General features: G+C 37.4%; 1 protein-coding gene across 2 annotated transcripts in view; it reads left to right on the top strand.

Annotated features, from left to right (window-relative positions):
* Window positions 1-2,201: 2,201 nt before the first annotated feature.
* COL1A2 (collagen type I alpha 2 chain) overlaps window positions 2,202-16,588 on the top strand; it is a 37,006-nt gene continuing 22,619 nt past the window's right edge. The window contains exons 1-15 of one of the 2 annotated variants that reach the window (XM_050782904.1): window positions 2,202-2,691; window positions 5,966-5,980; window positions 6,623-6,658; window positions 7,778-7,870; window positions 9,166-9,219; window positions 12,169-12,213; window positions 12,306-12,359; window positions 12,452-12,505; window positions 12,813-12,866; window positions 13,285-13,338; window positions 13,853-13,906; window positions 15,439-15,483; window positions 15,776-15,829; window positions 15,930-15,974; window positions 16,365-16,418. In XM_050782904.1, the coding sequence (XP_050638861.1) occupies window positions 2,605-2,691; window positions 5,966-5,980; window positions 6,623-6,658; window positions 7,778-7,870; window positions 9,166-9,219; window positions 12,169-12,213; window positions 12,306-12,359; window positions 12,452-12,505; window positions 12,813-12,866; window positions 13,285-13,338; window positions 13,853-13,906; window positions 15,439-15,483; window positions 15,776-15,829; window positions 15,930-15,974; window positions 16,365-16,418 (798 nt within the window). In that variant the 5' untranslated portion in view covers window positions 2,202-2,604. Of the gene's footprint in view, window positions 2,692-5,332; window positions 5,981-6,622; window positions 6,659-7,777; window positions 7,871-9,165; window positions 9,220-12,168; window positions 12,214-12,305; window positions 12,360-12,451; window positions 12,506-12,812; window positions 12,867-13,284; window positions 13,339-13,852; window positions 13,907-15,438; window positions 15,484-15,775; window positions 15,830-15,929; window positions 15,975-16,364; window positions 16,419-16,588 lie in introns of both variants that reach the window. The other variant, XM_050782903.1, reaches the window with a different exon arrangement.

Consider the following 16,588-nt stretch of genomic DNA (forward strand, 5'->3'; position numbering starts at 1 on the left):
TTCTAAAAACATTCTACACTTTAAACTATTTTGACAACCACAACAAAACCTACCATGAAGTGTTTAAAATTGGGGGTATCTATTGCAAATCCAATGATTGAACCAACTTGACCCCCGAAGCGTTATCAGATAACCTCACTGAAGGGTATTTGGAGGGTTTCTTTCATAAATCTGTTGCATTACGACCCTGAGTCATTTTGCTCAGAATTAGTTTCTGACTCTCAGCAACACAGGACAAATGCACACATATGCCCTGCAAAGGCAATTCAGCAGAGTGGTAACAATGATACTTAGAAATCATTGCTCACTTTTCTGATATGCAGAAAAAAAAATTGTTATGATGTAGTATTAAAGTTTTTCTTTCCTGATAAAAATGATTTCCACTTTAAAAGATTTTTTGTTAGTTCTGTAACTGCGATGTTTCAGGGAAAGGGTAAAAATGTTCTTGGAATATACAATTCAACCTCAGGTCTTTTGTTGCTGTGTTGTCCCTAGAACCTAGAAAACTTCAAACATTGTTACCTAGTTAGAAAAAAATTTGAATGTGGATTGCTCCTTGTAAACCCCCTTCTAGGAATGACCAGACACCCTTTCAAATTCTTTCACTCCCAGTTACTTTAAAAAATCATCCAAAGTTGTCTTCCAAGTCAGTGCCTTTAATTAGAATAAAACAAGGGTTTATTGTTTTTGGTTATCCACTTTTACTTGCATTAACCTTTTTTTTTCTTTTACATTTTGAAAGAGTAACCTGCTTTAGAATAGTCCCTTTTATTTACAGAAGCTGCTGATGGAGTTAACTTCTGCAGAAGTTCTTCCTTAAGGCAAAGCAAAAAAAGGGGGGAGGGGGTGGGAGGAAGGAAGGGAAAAAGATTCTCAAGGAACTACAGCCCACTCGTTTCTGTTTCTTAGAGACAGAACTGACCTAAAGATGCCCCCTTTGCGATGACTTCTGGGATACAGCAGCACTCTGACTAGGCCCCCGCTGCCTCATAGGGGCCTTAGGCAAGTAGAGGAGAGGCCTGACACACACACACACACACACACACACACACACAGCCTTTCAAACCTAGGACCTGGAATGCCATCCCAAGAAGCTTTAGAAAAGGGCACAGGACCTTTGGCCTCCCACCCCAGGGTCAAGGTACCAGCTCCTCCTCTCCCTAGTAGGGAGTGGAGGGTTGGATGGAGGCGGCCAGAGAAGAGGGATGGTGGGTGTTGGGGAGAGAGTTAACATCTACGTTGGTGGGCGCACTGCTTGGGGTGTTACCAGCGAAGACTATGAAGACCCCAAGCTCGAATCAGAAGGCCCTCTGGATGTGCTAGGGGAGGTGCTTGGGTGTAGCTGTAAGAGATGGGACAGAGAGTAGGCAGCAAGGTCAAGAGAGACCGGGGGCTCACGGGAGGGTTGAAGGGTCCAGGCTCAGGATAGAGCTGGTAAATCCGGACAAGGAGCCCATGGAGGAGGAGAGGAGAGACTGGAAACCATGAAAGATCTCCCACCACAGCCTTAGAAAGGAGAGACTGAGAAATACATTCTCGGTCTCTAGGTCGGTTGCAGTCGTTTTGGAGTGCCAGATCATCCCCCAAAAGACCCTGTTTGGAATGAGCCTCAGCAAAGGCAAGGTAGGAGGTCGAAGGACTTCCCAGGTGACTTGGTCTAGTCTACGGTTCGCAAAGCCTATCCTCCCTGTAGCCGGGTGCCAAGCAGCCTCGAGCCTGCTCCCCAGCCCACCTGCCAACAAAAGGCGTCCTCCGACTGCAACCCAGCCTTCTACAGACAGGACCCCCCTTTCCCGAAGTCATAAGAGAAAGAGAGTGCATCACTGCTGAAACAGTGGGCGCACACGAGCCCCAGAGCTAGAGAAAAGCTGGACGGGGCTGGGGGTGGGGTGCGGGGGTGGAGGGGCGGGGAGGCGGCTCCGGCTGCGCCACGCTGTCGAGTCTTCCCTCCCTCCTTCCCTGCCCCCTCCGCTCCGGCCGGAGCCCTCCACCCTACAGGTGGCCTACAGGGCACAGGTGAGGCAGGACTGGACAGCTCCTGCTTTGATCGCTGGGCTCCCGATCCCTCTCTGGCTGCTCGGCCGCCCGGAGGTCTGCACATTCTGCCCATGTCGGGGCTGCAGAGCACTCCGACGTGTCCCATAATGTTTCCAAACTTGGAAAGGGCGGGGGAGGGCGGGAGGATGGGGAGGGCGGAGGTATGCAGACAGCGAGTCAGAGTTTCCCTTGAAAGCCTCAAAAGTGTCCACGTCCTCAAAAAGAATGGAACCAATTTAAGAAGCCAGCCCCGTGGCCACGTCCCTTCCCCCATTCGCTCCCTCCTCTGCGCCCCCGCAGGCTCCTCCCAGCTGTGGCTGCCCGGGCCCCCAACCCCAGCCCTCCCATTGGTGGAGGCCCTTTTGGAGGCACCCTCGGGCCAGGGAAACTTTTGCCGTATAAATAGGGCAGATCCGGGCTTTATTATTTTAGCACCACGGCAGCAGGAGGTTTCGGCTAAGTTGGAGGTACTGGCCACGACTGCATGCCCGCGCCCGCCAGGTGATACCTCCGCCGGTGACCCAGGGGCTCTGCGACACAAGGAGTCTGCATGTCTAAGTGCTAGACATGCTCAGCTTTGTGGATACGCGGACTTTGTTGCTGCTTGCAGTAACCTCATGCCTAGCAACATGCCAATGTAAGTGCCTTCAGCTTGTTTGGGGGAGACTGGGGAGAGAGGTTAGATGGGAGGGCACCCTGCCCTGAAAAGGAAAACCTGTAACCTGAATTCCAGGCACATTTGGAGGGCAAACTCTTAGGCATGTGGGAAAACGCCGGATTTGATAAGAAACATGGAAATTACTTTAAAAAATGAAAACATAAAAGTCTCGCCAAAAGTTAGGGAACTTTTCTTCTAAGTTCAGAGTGAGACAGTTAACTCGATCTGGATCCTCAGCTTGGTAACCCCCAAAGGGAGCGGAAGGTCTTTCCCTAAGGATGAGATATTAACCACCAATGTGGTGGAGGAAGTCAAGGTCCTCCACCCCACAGGCCCCATAACTGCACTGATGTCCACCTTGTAAAACTTGAGGCCTGCGTTAGAAAGTCCTTCAATTGAGTAACATAAAACTCACCTCCCAAGAGCTTTTATCTTCTGGGCATTGTAAGGCTTGTCTGGAGGAGGAGGATGACGATGATGATGATGGTTATAAGGCGCCCTCTGGAGGAAGGAAAATGAAAGTACAGGGGACAGGGCCTTAAGCAAATGGAATCCCAATTAAAGCTTCTATGGGTTTATACAGATTAATGATTAGCATTTCTGGTTGGAGCCTTTCCCAGTGGCTAGTCAGTGAACCCTGGAAAGAAGAATGGATGCTACTTGGAATGGGTACTTTCTGAAAAGTAATATAAGTGTCTCAATTCACTTTCTAGTCATGGAAATGGTAACATTTTTAAACTCAAATCTGCCCTAAATTTTGTTGAGCCGAGAATTACCCCTTTGACATGTTCCCAGTGATAATCAAAGGTTATGAATGCAGCAAGTTGAGAAATATCAACACTGACAAGAGACTCAAGAGACCGGGGTTTTTCCCATGACTCTGACACCAATTTGCTGCGTGACCTTGGGCAAGTCAAACGGCCTTTTCTAAACTGTGAGACAGAGATTATGGGGACCCCAAGGCCACTTTCCAGCTCTAGGTTTTATGACCAGACTTTCATATCAAGATAGAATGAAGAAGATCAGTCCGTTTTCATCTTGAAAATGGCTGCCAAAGTACTAGACAAAGATATTGACTAGACGGGGGATGGTATTGTCTGACCACACCCAGTACTCCAAAAAGTTGTTTCAACCACATAGCACGGTGTCTACTACCGCATAATTACTAATGAGTGTGTGTGTGTGTGTGTGTGTGCGCGCGCGCGCGCGCGCGCGCGCGCGCGTCTGTGTGTGTGTGTCTGTCTGTTCCCCCTTCATTCACTTTTAGTGTACATACTGTGGATACTAAGGAGTAATTGCAGTGAACAAATTCACATTACCGAGTTCATATTTTTAATGAGATCTGAGAGTGGGAAGAAAGAGTTGGCTCCTAGAGAATAAAATGAAGGCAGACTTAGGGAAATTTGAAGGTACAAAGGCAACTTACCTTCTGATCAACAACCAACCACACTCTGGAATAAATGTTATCAAACACACATTCTTCAAAATGGTCCATGTCTGAGTAATTAAAAGGCAAATTTCCAAAATCATAAGGGCTTCCGTTAATAAAGTCAGGCATAATTTTTCTTCCTATTGATGGACACAATGAAGTAAACATATCATTCTTGTAATTTAACAGTAATTCTCATAAATTGCCCTTAAATGTCAGTGCTGGATGTGGTCCACCCTCCTGAATTGTGACTGTTGCAACAGATGTTCTCACTTCAAATAACGCACTTCTTGGCCACCTCATTAAAGCAATTTTAGGGGTGATTCATCCTACTGCAAGCTTGGCCACACTTGTATCCTGTATTAACCGATAATTTTTATACTGTAGGAGAGGAATTCACTCTTTAAGGACTTATAACAATTATGGCAAAAGGGTGGATAGCACTTTTGTTTATTTTTTCTATTATTTTTCAAGATCTTTAATCCACAGTTTTTCCATTTATACAAAGCTCTTTCTCAGGGACAAAAATGATACATATTGGTAAAATGACCTTACCTAATTTAAGTGAACTAATTTAAAGCAAAATTCAGATGTCTGAATTAATCCATCTTCACAGTTAATAATGTGCAAATTAGACCTTTTGAAAAAGGGTATTAAGAACAGTACAAACTCAATGAAGTACTAGGTAACTTCAATGTTTTATAAAAAAGTAAGTCTACTTCAATGTTTTATAAAAAACAAATTTCAATATAGAATTTTAAGGTAGCATACTTTCCTAAATTTTACCTTTTCTAGATATTTAGGTATTAAATATGGATTAAGCTATAAATTACTTCCTCATCAATCTACTAATCTTGTCTTACATTCAGCGATTCATCTGTGCACTTTACCAGCTTAATTGCTAAGTATTCGAAATATCCTTCAGACACATTAATATTTCACAGCATTATACAATAGTAAATAATTAACAATTTAATTCAAAATATATTTACATATTAATATTGCAAACAAATCACCCTGCTGATCCCTGCCATGCTTTTGGCCTGCATAATTTCCAAGTCATTAAAATATTCTTAATAAAATATATAATTGGTCCTTTAATTAGGTAGCTCAATTTTATAAACTTGTCTCTCTATTTGTTAATTATTGCTATTGATCCATGAGGTGATACTAATAATTATTTCCTATCTTTTCTTTTTTATCTACAGCTTTACAAGAGGTGAGTAAAATTATTTTTAGAATTTTTTTAAAATACTTTGATTCCCTTGGCTACAGTGATGTCTTCTCTTGGAAGGGAAGAAGTTACATTAATATTGACCATCCTAGATTCCCAAGAAAATTGTGAAGAATTTTGATAGTCAAAACCTTTCTGGCAGCCTTAGAAAGTACCCACCCAATTTTCCAAAATAGGCGGGGCTACTGAATAAGACTAAGTTTATAAAATACTCATAAGAAATATAGAGTAAATAATCCAATAGAAGTTTGAGTTTTAGGATCTGCTACTATGAAGCAGAAGATTTCACTGAGCTAGAGAATCTTTTCACTCCTTTAGAATCATTTGCAAAAGCATTTATTGTTAACACATTCTTAGCTCGTGAATTGAATTTGAGACATAATTACAGGTAAGTATTGATATGTATTTTTTGTTCTGTAGGTACATATTTTTATTTGATGTATTGGCAAAATTTTAAATTGTAGTTTGAAATATTAAACTAAGATAATAGTAAATGCATAATGTAATGAATTGTGAAGGTATATTTGTTTACTACATCAAAATGGAAGCTGTTTTAAAATATATATACAATTTTCTTCATAATAATCTTTGATTTCTTCTTTTCTAGGAAACTGTAAGAAAGGTAAGAGTATAATACTTCTCCATAAACATCTAAAATTATCAGGGATAACTTATAATTTAACTAAATTTATAGTAGACTATGGAAGGAAAATATCAAAATTTTGCTCATATGAATATGCATTAGCTAAAGCATAAAATAAAGTAGCTTTGATGTTTACGATAACAAAGTTTAATTATCTTCCAGAATCATCCGTAATTACATTTATGTGATACAAACTGGTGATTTACATACAAAATGAAAAAAATGACTTGTTTTTATTCTGGAGATGGAAAGCATATTATGTTAATTATAGGTAGTAAAAAAGTTATTTTAAAGAGCTTTGACTATATAAATGTGCTGTTAAAAATGTAACAAAATGGTCATTTCACCTACAGTTATCATCTTATTCAAATGCTATGCATAGTATTAACCCAATAGCTGAAGACTGTGGCAGCTTCCAATCCCCCAGCTGAAAAAAATTACGTATAATTACAATTAAAAAATGTACTTTTATCTATTGCATTGTGTCGATTTTTTATGTAGTATCTAATAACATTGTAGTTAGATCAGTCTTACCAACTAATTATTATCAAGAATGATTTGTTTTCACTGGAAATTACTTCTTAGGCATTTATTATCCTGCTGTTTGTATCTTTCCTGTAGGGCCCAGCCGGAGATAGAGGACCACGTGGAGAAAGGGTGTGTAATTTTTGAACTATAAAGGGCTTTACCCCATATTTGAATAGCTACATATTAGAAACTATAGGAACTGGCAACTGGCAATTTATAAGAATATTATGTATCCAGATAATTGTACACCCATTTAAACAGGTAATGCACTGCAGAAGAAGTGAATGAGCATTATTACATATAATCAATATTTGTTTTAGGTCAAAATTACCGTTAAAAAAGAAAAACTGTTACAGTCATATTATTTGCATGGCCTACTTTCTTTATAATTTACCCATCCAACACATGCATAATGAAAATGTATCTACCTACTACCACAGTCCTCTCTTTAACATATTTGGTTTCCTTTTGAAGTAAGATCCCTTAGGTAGCTTGGAAATAATAGTGAATTAGTAGTCAGTAACATGTTTCTCTGCTCAAATTCATACATGTACAAGTCAGGCTTACATTTTATTTGAGGCATTATTAAATCTCCCTGCAATGCTTATTTGACATTTATAACTGCGTGGTTTTGCATTATATAACACTTTTGCCAATATGTGAATACCTATATCTTATATCTGTTAGGAAGTGGAGACTTACATGTATTCCACTCAAACAATTTATTAGAAATAGAATTATACCAGTTAATTATTTTAATAACACAAGTAGTTAATGATAGTAAATCTGCAGGATTTTCTATCGTATGATAAAGCAACCTTATTAACTGTCATATCAATTAATTTATTCACATGTAACATACCAAAACTATTGAATAAGTTTGTCACAGTCAGAGATCGGCAAATAACAATACAATGTAAGTCCTTGTGCACTGTTAAACATGTGAAGCACACAGAACCATACTGTTTGGCTATAATTTTTATATTTGAATACTGGAGCTTCAGTACAAATTAATATTCAATGGCTGAGATACTTCTTTAGGAAAGCTACCCTGTGATATCTTGAGAGTTATTAACCCTCTTTCTAAAATAGACTCATAAGTGAATGTCAACCAATGACAAATATAGTATATTAAATTTCCACCCTACTTGCACATAGAAAGGTCTAAACAACTGATCTTACCACATATAATTCTTAGGTTTCTACAGGGCCTGTCTAACCTGACCTTATTCATTTTTTACATAACAGGGTCCACCAGGCCCCCCAGGCAGAGATGGTGAAGATGGTCCCACAGGCCCTCCTGGTCCACCTGGTCCTCCTGGCCCCCCTGGTCTTGGTGGGGTAAGGTGTCCTAAGTATTGCTAACTTTTAGCTAACTTCAGTTTCTCTCTGTTGAAAGAAGGCTTATTGTGGAATTTATTTTTAGCAGTTAAGGGATAATTGTTCTATTTGAAAATTAGTATATTTTATTTCATTTATTTGGTTTCTTCACTCAAGATTCTGCTTTACCCGTTCTCTTTGTGAGCCCTTGTCAATTACAGGACTGGTCTTTGTGTGCGCTGAAGTTAGCTGTGGCCATCATTACCATTATTTAATTTGGAGATTTAATATCTTTTATCAGTAAGGCACAAATAAGAGGTGTTACATAATTAAAGAGTTTGATTAGATTGAACTACATACGCGAAATCCCTGATCTTAAGCAATTTCACAAACATCCTACGCTTTTTATTCTCCTTGACTTGAAGTCTGCTGAACCAACATTCAAAGCGGTTTTAGGTTTAATTTGCTTGAAACTAATTTGAGAAAAGTACATTTCCCTTTTTCATTAATATCTTCTTTTAGCTTTATGTCTTTAACAATGGTATGAGTGCCAAATGGCCTCACTGCAGGAAGGAAAACATTTTGCTTAATTGGTTAGCACTATGAATCAGAAGCCTGATTCTAACACCCAACTGTATGCCAGTAAAATAAGACCTTTCTCCCCCGAAGATCTTATTATGATTGCTTATCTATGAAGGGCATTAAAAAGCAGCTTCTTTAATAGAGCTACCACTATAAGAGAGATCTTTAACAGTAAAGTTATTACTGTGAACTAGTTTTTAAAAGTTTTATCTTCCAAGGGGCATTTTAATTTAATTTTCCTCTAAACTTGAAAACTCTTTATATCCTTCCTGAAACTCAGGCAAGAAAAAGATCCCTTAGTCATTTTGTGTAGCTCCGGTGGGGAAGGGCAACAGGTGAAAATGCGAAGATGTCCTCTTGAGCTCTGTCTAATTTGTCAGGAGCCCTTAGTAACATTAAAAGTTTAGAAAGCTTCCCTTCCTCAGTGTAGAAGTAAAAGGTGGGAGTGGAGACACTGAGTTAAGGCAGAAGAAGGGCTCAAAAAATAAAGTAGGGAAGTTCTCCATTTCAAAGAGATGTGGGCCAAGTTTTAAATGCACAGCTCTCCTGACTTTTTAGGAATTTAGTTCAATATAGAATTTTAAACTAATAATTATATCAAAAACATTCCCCTCTTTTAAATAACAACAGAAAAATATTGACAAGTAAAATGAGAAAATGAATGACATGGCTAGTAACTAAAAATATTTTATATATATATATAATATACATATATTTTTTTTTTACTCCTCTAGAACTTTGCTGCTCAGTATGATGGAAAAGGAGTTGGACTTGGCCCTGGACCAATGGTATGCTTATCTGTTTATCTTAGCCAAAAAATTTACTAAATAAAGAATTCATTGTATGTCACATTTTACAACGCCATTTATTTAGCTACCTAAGTTAATACTCAATACTTAGATCATATAAAAACAACTCTTTTTGTCTTCAAATTTATGAAAACATAAGTTAAAGAGTTCACTTTTCTTTACAAAAGTGCCTCATTAAGATAGGTCATATGCTTATGTTCAAGAAATAATCTTTGGATATAGTAATCATAATTTGAGCAAATAAATTTAATTTAAAACAGTAATCACTCTGATTAATTTTTTAAATATTCTTTAGCATTGCTTAGAATTTTAAGCAACACTTAGAGACATAGAACTATTTATTAAGTTCTCTGAACTTGTTGGAAATGATCAACAAGTTCTAGTCCAGCTAATTCATTTTAAACTGGGAGAGTTTAAGTCCTTTTCTCAAGGTCGTCCAGGTAACTAATGACATAATTAGAACTAGCTGCCAGACAAGATGTCTAATATTTGATGACATCATGGTTTATGTACCTAGTCCTTGAATAAACCACTCATTTAGTCAATGGATATTAATCAGGTACCTTCAATGGGCCCTAAACGGTATTAGGAACTGGGGAAATTACAAGGAATATGACAGATTCTGATCCCTCCTCAAGGAGTTAACAATATAGGAAATGTTTCTTTTTCTCCATTTTGACCAAAAAAAATTCTTTTTTAGTCTATTGATTGTAAATCAATACAGAATAGAGTATGAGTAAAAATCTAGCATTTATGTCACTCAGTACAAATATTCAGCACCATACCCTATCAGTGGAGCACCACTTAGAAACATTCCCAATATGATGATGATGATGATGACTATTAACAAATGAAGCTTCTAAAAAGCATTAGAGATGTTTGAAGGGAAAAGTGCTAATATGAGCATGCGAAATGTGTACTAGCATATATGAAATAGAGGGAAAAATTGCCAGAAGTCAAAGTGTTAGGTTGATTAAGCACTACAAAATTGAATGTACACACACACACATGCAATTTAGTGATTTTAATTAACTGTTTCAAAACTAAGGTATTTATCTGCCCAAAGTCAACATGGTCTTTAAAATGTAAATTTTACCTGGGCAATGCACTTAGTGCTCTAGCTTCAAAAGAAGATGTTCTGCTGGAGCTAATGGCCCACAGTAAGCTAATATACTCTAAGGGTAAGATAATATTTTCTGTAGATTAGAACTCTCACTTGAGAAATAATCTACCTTTAATCGATGACTTCTAATTCCCTATTTTTTTCTGGTAATTTAAAATGTTCATATCTGAAATGAAAAAGTAGAGCGTTTATTTTGGCTTTGTTTATATTGGATATTTGAAATTAGCTGTTTCACCTAATGCTGGACATTAGTCAGTTTTAAAGCAGTACCTATATCTCAAGAAGAAGCAAAGGGTGGAAAGTAAAGAGCCACTAAATGTCATTTTTAAAAAGCCCACTAAGCTGGGAAAATTAATATGGATTTCAGATTCCCCTGTTTTTGGAACATCTGTCTTAGGGGCATAAAGCAGAGTATTTTACTTTGAAATATCGGTGAAATATAATTTAAGCTTGCACATCCACACACACGCACAGACATATGTAATCAACAGATATGTGTTTCACAAATAGGGAAGATAGGCAGCAATAAAGTATTAGTATTAAATATAAAGTATTAAAATAATTCTCCATGCTGGAAAATCAATAACTATAAAATCCCACAGGGTTCTTCTCTGAATTAATGAGTAATCATACTGTCTCACAGCCTCCACGAAATACACTACATTTTATGTAAATGAAATTGTTGCAAATACATGAAAAAATAAACAAATATAATTAGAAATTCCTGGTGTCAAAGAAAATTATTTTTTAACATATGCCTAAAAAGCTATTGTGATTGAAAAGTGACAGTTTCTTTTAATGTTGGAGCAATTTTTAAAACCAAATGAATAATTCTTATAATTAAAATGACATACATTCTAAATAAAATCCATGTTATTTCACTCTAGGCATTAATATAGTAGGGTAGGTTTGACTGCAGAGTCCCCACGGCTGATGTCATGAACAAATTACTTGAGACTGGTACATGAAATATTTTCAGCATTATGAGGAACAGATCCTACAGATGAGCTTACACAGACATTGATTACTGCAAAGAGGAGTCAAGAAAGGGTTTTTGGTGTATGAACTAGTAACAGTCTGTTTTACCCTACTTTTGTGCTACAGAAAGAACAAAGGGAAAAACAATCTTCCATCATCTGGGCCATATTTTCAACAATAATATAATATAATAGACTTTTCCAGAAGGCTGTTTCAATAATATTTTATTTTTCCTTCACCCCTCATTACATCCACTTTTGTTTGACATTTTCATCAGTCACCAATAACCCTTAGAGGAGCGATAAGGTTATAACAAACTTCCCTTTAATCATTAAGAAGGACTTTTGATTCTTTTCAATTTATGTCCTTTGTGGCAATGAAAATACCAATTTCTTAGCTAAATATGACATAGGAAGATGACATATGATCAAAAAAATCCAAATGGAAATGCTTCATCTGCTGCATATAAGACAATTGTATATTCTGCACTTGTGCAAAGACTGATGCCCTTCATTGCATCAGAACAATCTCAATATGCCCAATCGTGCACAAGTTTAAGGAACTTATGACTGTCCCATCTAATTCTCACTGATTTCTATTGATTTGGATTGGGAGAAAAGGAAAAGCAAAGGGGCAGAACTAGTGCAAGAAGCTTGAGTCCTTAAATTCTTCCTCAGGAGAAATAAAAACTATGGAATAAAACCACAACAATTCTGTTTGTCCATCACAAAATGTCTATGGCACTGCTAAGTTGGTCATATCTGATGCCAGCCAACACCATGACCACTTACCAGTGCTAACTATTGATATATCTGTTTTCTTTACAGGGTTTAATGGGACCTAGAGGCCCTCCTGGTGCAGCTGGAGCCCCAGTAAGTACTGAAAGTTTATTATGCCTCTTATGTAAAAAGACAGAGAATTAAGAAATAAAGGCTTGGAGTATGACATTCTTTTCTTCTTTTAGGGCCCTCAAGGTTTCCAAGGACCTGCTGGTGAGCCTGGTGAACCTGGTCAAACTGTGAGTACCTTTTTCCACCTTTGTGATCAGTTTTTTTCCTGGGAGTTTATGAATATAACCTTAACGAAATGATGGGTCTCCCATTTTCTTAGGGTCCTGCAGGCTCTCGTGGTCCAGCTGGCCCTCCTGGCAAGGCTGGTGAAGATGTAAGTATTTACTCTTAAGCACTTTCAAAATGCTATTTAAATACTCTTGCCTCAACAAGATTTTCTAGATTCAAATTAAGTATTCTGCCAAAAGCTGAATATGCCTGAAAGAACTCTTAATACATGGGAAATGATATTTTAATGAAACATTAACTAACCTGCTTATGTTAAGGGAAATATTAAATATGTATCTGGATCCACATTTTTATGTGATAACATTCTCCCCTTTTGTAAAAACCAAGATTTCCCCCATTTTGTCTGATAGTTTACCAAGAAGAAGTTGACTGTACGATGTTTTCATGTTTAGGGTCACCCTGGAAAACCCGGACGACCTGGTGAGAGAGGAGTTGTTGGACCACAGGTGAGACTTTTTACACTGGTAGATAGCACAAACATCATAGGCCTATAAGATAGTTGCTAAAACTAGCATCAATCTAAATGACAACATAGGTGTCACCCAAACTTATGACACGAATCGGAGGCATCTAACAAAGAAAAGAGCCTAGTAAAAAAAATAAATGCATATACATTTTATTCATGCAAATAATGGAATACTAATGACAGCAAGCATACTATAAGCAAATAAATTGTGTTTTCTACAAACACCACATTCTTAGTTACATTAGAGTAGGTTAATTTGTCGTTCCATGCTTAAAGGTATACTAGACTTTGATTCAAAGCTTGAACTTTGATGAGAATAAATACTTTGGAGGGAAGAAGTAACTGTCTTTTTATTTATGGTAAAACATTATTCACCATCTTCTCCATTTCTTTCTAAGGGTGCTCGTGGTTTCCCTGGAACTCCTGGACTTCCTGGCTTCAAAGGCATTAGGGTAAGCACATTCTTTACTCAGATGAGAGAAAATGCCTATTAATTTTTGGAAAAAACTCAAATATGTTTAAAATCTTGGATGACATATATTCACTTTCAAATTCCTGGAGTTTGCCAAAGGGAAGAAAGAGTTAAAGAGTCAGATTTCTTGAAAGTACAGTGGGGTGCAATTTTTTCAGTCTGTTCATAGCAACCAAAAAACAGGCTCACTACAGAGAAAATTATATGGAACACATATTATTTATTATTTACGACCATCTGAAACTCATAAAGTTATTAAGGATGGAAAAGATGTGAGAGAGCACCTAGTCCTCCATCCTTCTCTCCCAATGGCAGGAAAGTTAAGTGACCTATCTAGGGCAATAGACTAAGTTTGCTGGGACCCAGAACACTGGACTTCTTTCTACTGCAGCAGACGAGATTCACCCAGGAGAGATTAACGGCAAAGATATGCAATTTTTATTTGGCCAAACACTATCATGGAACAGTATTTTATAATAAGGCTTGCCTTTCAGGGACACAATGGTCTGGATGGATTGAAGGGACAGCCCGGTGCTCCTGGTGTGAAGGTAAATATTAAATTAGAAGCACTGTTTTTAAGCACTTGATTGAAATTCCCCATGACCTCCAAAAAAGTATATTATACTGAAGATTACCCATATTCTAAAAAGTTTTTTTCCTTTTCTGTACTTCAAATCCCTCAATGATGGGGACTATGAGAGTCTGTGACAAAAGGTCAATTATTAATATTTATTTAATTCAATGTCTATTAAACAATTGAGACAAAAATAATATTAATGGTTTCTTCTTCCATTTTCTTTCTCCCCTCTGTAATTTCAGTGTCTCTCTGCAGCCAAAATAAAAGTAAATAAACATATTATCAGAGATTAGAACACTCTATTATTTTAAACTGTAAATTCTCCTTTGCCACACACTAATTAGATAGGTACATTCATGTCACTATACACTTTTCAACCTCCTTCCTGTGATTTATCTGTGCACACTCAAAAAATTTTTAATTAGGTAATTAAAGTCTCAGAAGTGTGTTATCTCTTGGCTAGGCTCTTCTTTGACAGCGTTTTCAACTATAAAATGTTCTCTTTCCTATTAAGGAGATAATGTGATATTAAAGTGAATACCAACGTAATTACAAATTAATGAGTAACGAATACTAGCGGGACCAGAAATGAACATGAATATGGAGAATCTGTTCTAACTTTCCAGCTGCCACACAAATGGATAAGGTCAAACTCATTCTCCCAAGAGCCCGATATAACAGCTCAGACTACTAATCACTGTATCATAAAATGTTAGAGCTGCAAGGAGCTTTGGAGACCCCCTCATTTTGCAGAGGTGGGAAACTGAGGCTTAGTGAGAGCCACTGACCTGTCCAAAGTCACACATCTAGAGGTTAGAAAGTCATAGGCTAGAAATGATCCTCCCCCTGCCATTTCAATGCTTATTCCCAAATAATAGACTTCACATAGAATCCTGGAAATGAAGGGTCCTTATGAGGTCTCTTAAACCATATTTCCCCTATATCAAAATCAGATTATTTTTAAGAAAAGTTCTTTTACATGTGCCATAGTATTAAATCCCACTACTACTACTAGTACCCTGGTTTTTACTCAGGATAAGAGTATAGATTGGAAATAAACATGATAGCTCTAAAAAATATTATGAAGCTTCAATTTTTCATGCACATTTTATGAAAGTGGTAACACTGAGTGTTCAAAACAACTTTAAAGAGGATAAATATGGTTACATTGAAAGTAAATCTATCCTTTGCCATCTCTTTTTATGATATTGTTTCTAATATATAATTGATATCCAGAATATAAGGGAGAAATTGGGGAGGAGGTACACCCAACTAACCACATTTCCTTAGAACCTGGACATGTGGTACTATCTGCATAAAAACTCATGTTAGCACATTTTAAAATCTGTGTGTCTGGCATAATTGAAAAACAATCTATATGTGTAAGAAATGTTACGAAATATATGAATGGTTCAAAGTGAAAAAATAGGGTAAAATTGCACTATCAGGAAAAATAATTGTTATATTTAATGAGCAAAAACTCAATCCTTCTTCTCCATGTAGGGTGAACCTGGTGCCCCTGGTGAAAATGGAACTCCAGGTCAAACAGTAAGTATTGATTACTTCATTGTAAATTTAAATGTGTACACTCTTTGTGAGATGGAACTTCTTTAATGTTCTTGCTAATCACTGCATTCTTCAGCATTGTATTCTTTGATATTTTTCTAATAGCCTTCTGATACTTAAAAGAAATCCACTACTGTTTAGTTGGAATTAGAAGGCAACTTATTTATTTTTAGTGTTATTCTTGTACAGGTTGGAAATTGAACAAAGCAAATGATGCCTGTGACATTTTTTAAATTAGCATTCTGGATTTTATTGAAAATATTTCTGCTTCTAGGGAGCCCGTGGGCTTCCTGGTGAGAGAGGACGTGTTGGTGCCCCTGGCCCTGCTGTAAGTGCTTCCATTTCTGTTCAGTTTCATCCTTTTAAAAAATCTTCTAATGACTGTCATTTAAGTTTCCACCTGATCTTCCTCTTTATTTTCTTCCTAGGGTGCCCGTGGCAGTGATGGAAGTGTGGGTCCCGTGGGTCCTGCTGTAAGTTTTGACACTGGGGAATTTGAAAGGAGTTGAGAATGTGGGGTGGGAGCTGTCTTTTTCACTAATCTCTTATGAAATAGCATCATTTCAGACACTTTACCAAATGTTCTGTGAGGTCTTTTGAAGGCTCCATTTGTACGTAGTGTAAGCCATTTATAAGTACCTGAACTTTTGATTGATGTGTAAAGCAAAATCTCCCCACCCTGGATACCATGAATGTCTTGACTTTGATGAGATCCTAATGACAACAGACTGGCTGTCAATTTTTTTTCTTTACTAATATAAATAGTGTCATGCCACTGTAAGCAACTTTGATCTTCTGTCATTGTTATTGTTTCCTTAATTTACTTGGAAGAAATTTCTTATCACCTTCTGCTTTGATTTCAGGGTCCCATTGGGTCTGCTGGCCCTCCAGGCTTCCCAGGTGCCCCTGGTCCCAAGGTAAAAACACTGGTGACCATTGTCACTACTTTGATAAACTTTTTACTGTGATGTGAAAGATTGGAACTGTGTTTGCAGATAGAGAGATAATTACAAAACAATTACCTTAATTATTGCTTCCCTTCAAAATGGACATAGAATGACCTGTTTTCTCACTCTACGTTTGAAGT

The sequence above is a fragment of the Macaca thibetana genome, chromosome 3, assembly GCF_024542745.1.
Source record: "Macaca thibetana thibetana isolate TM-01 chromosome 3, ASM2454274v1, whole genome shotgun sequence".
In the NCBI taxonomy this organism is placed as follows: domain Eukaryota; kingdom Metazoa; phylum Chordata; class Mammalia; order Primates; family Cercopithecidae; genus Macaca; species Macaca thibetana.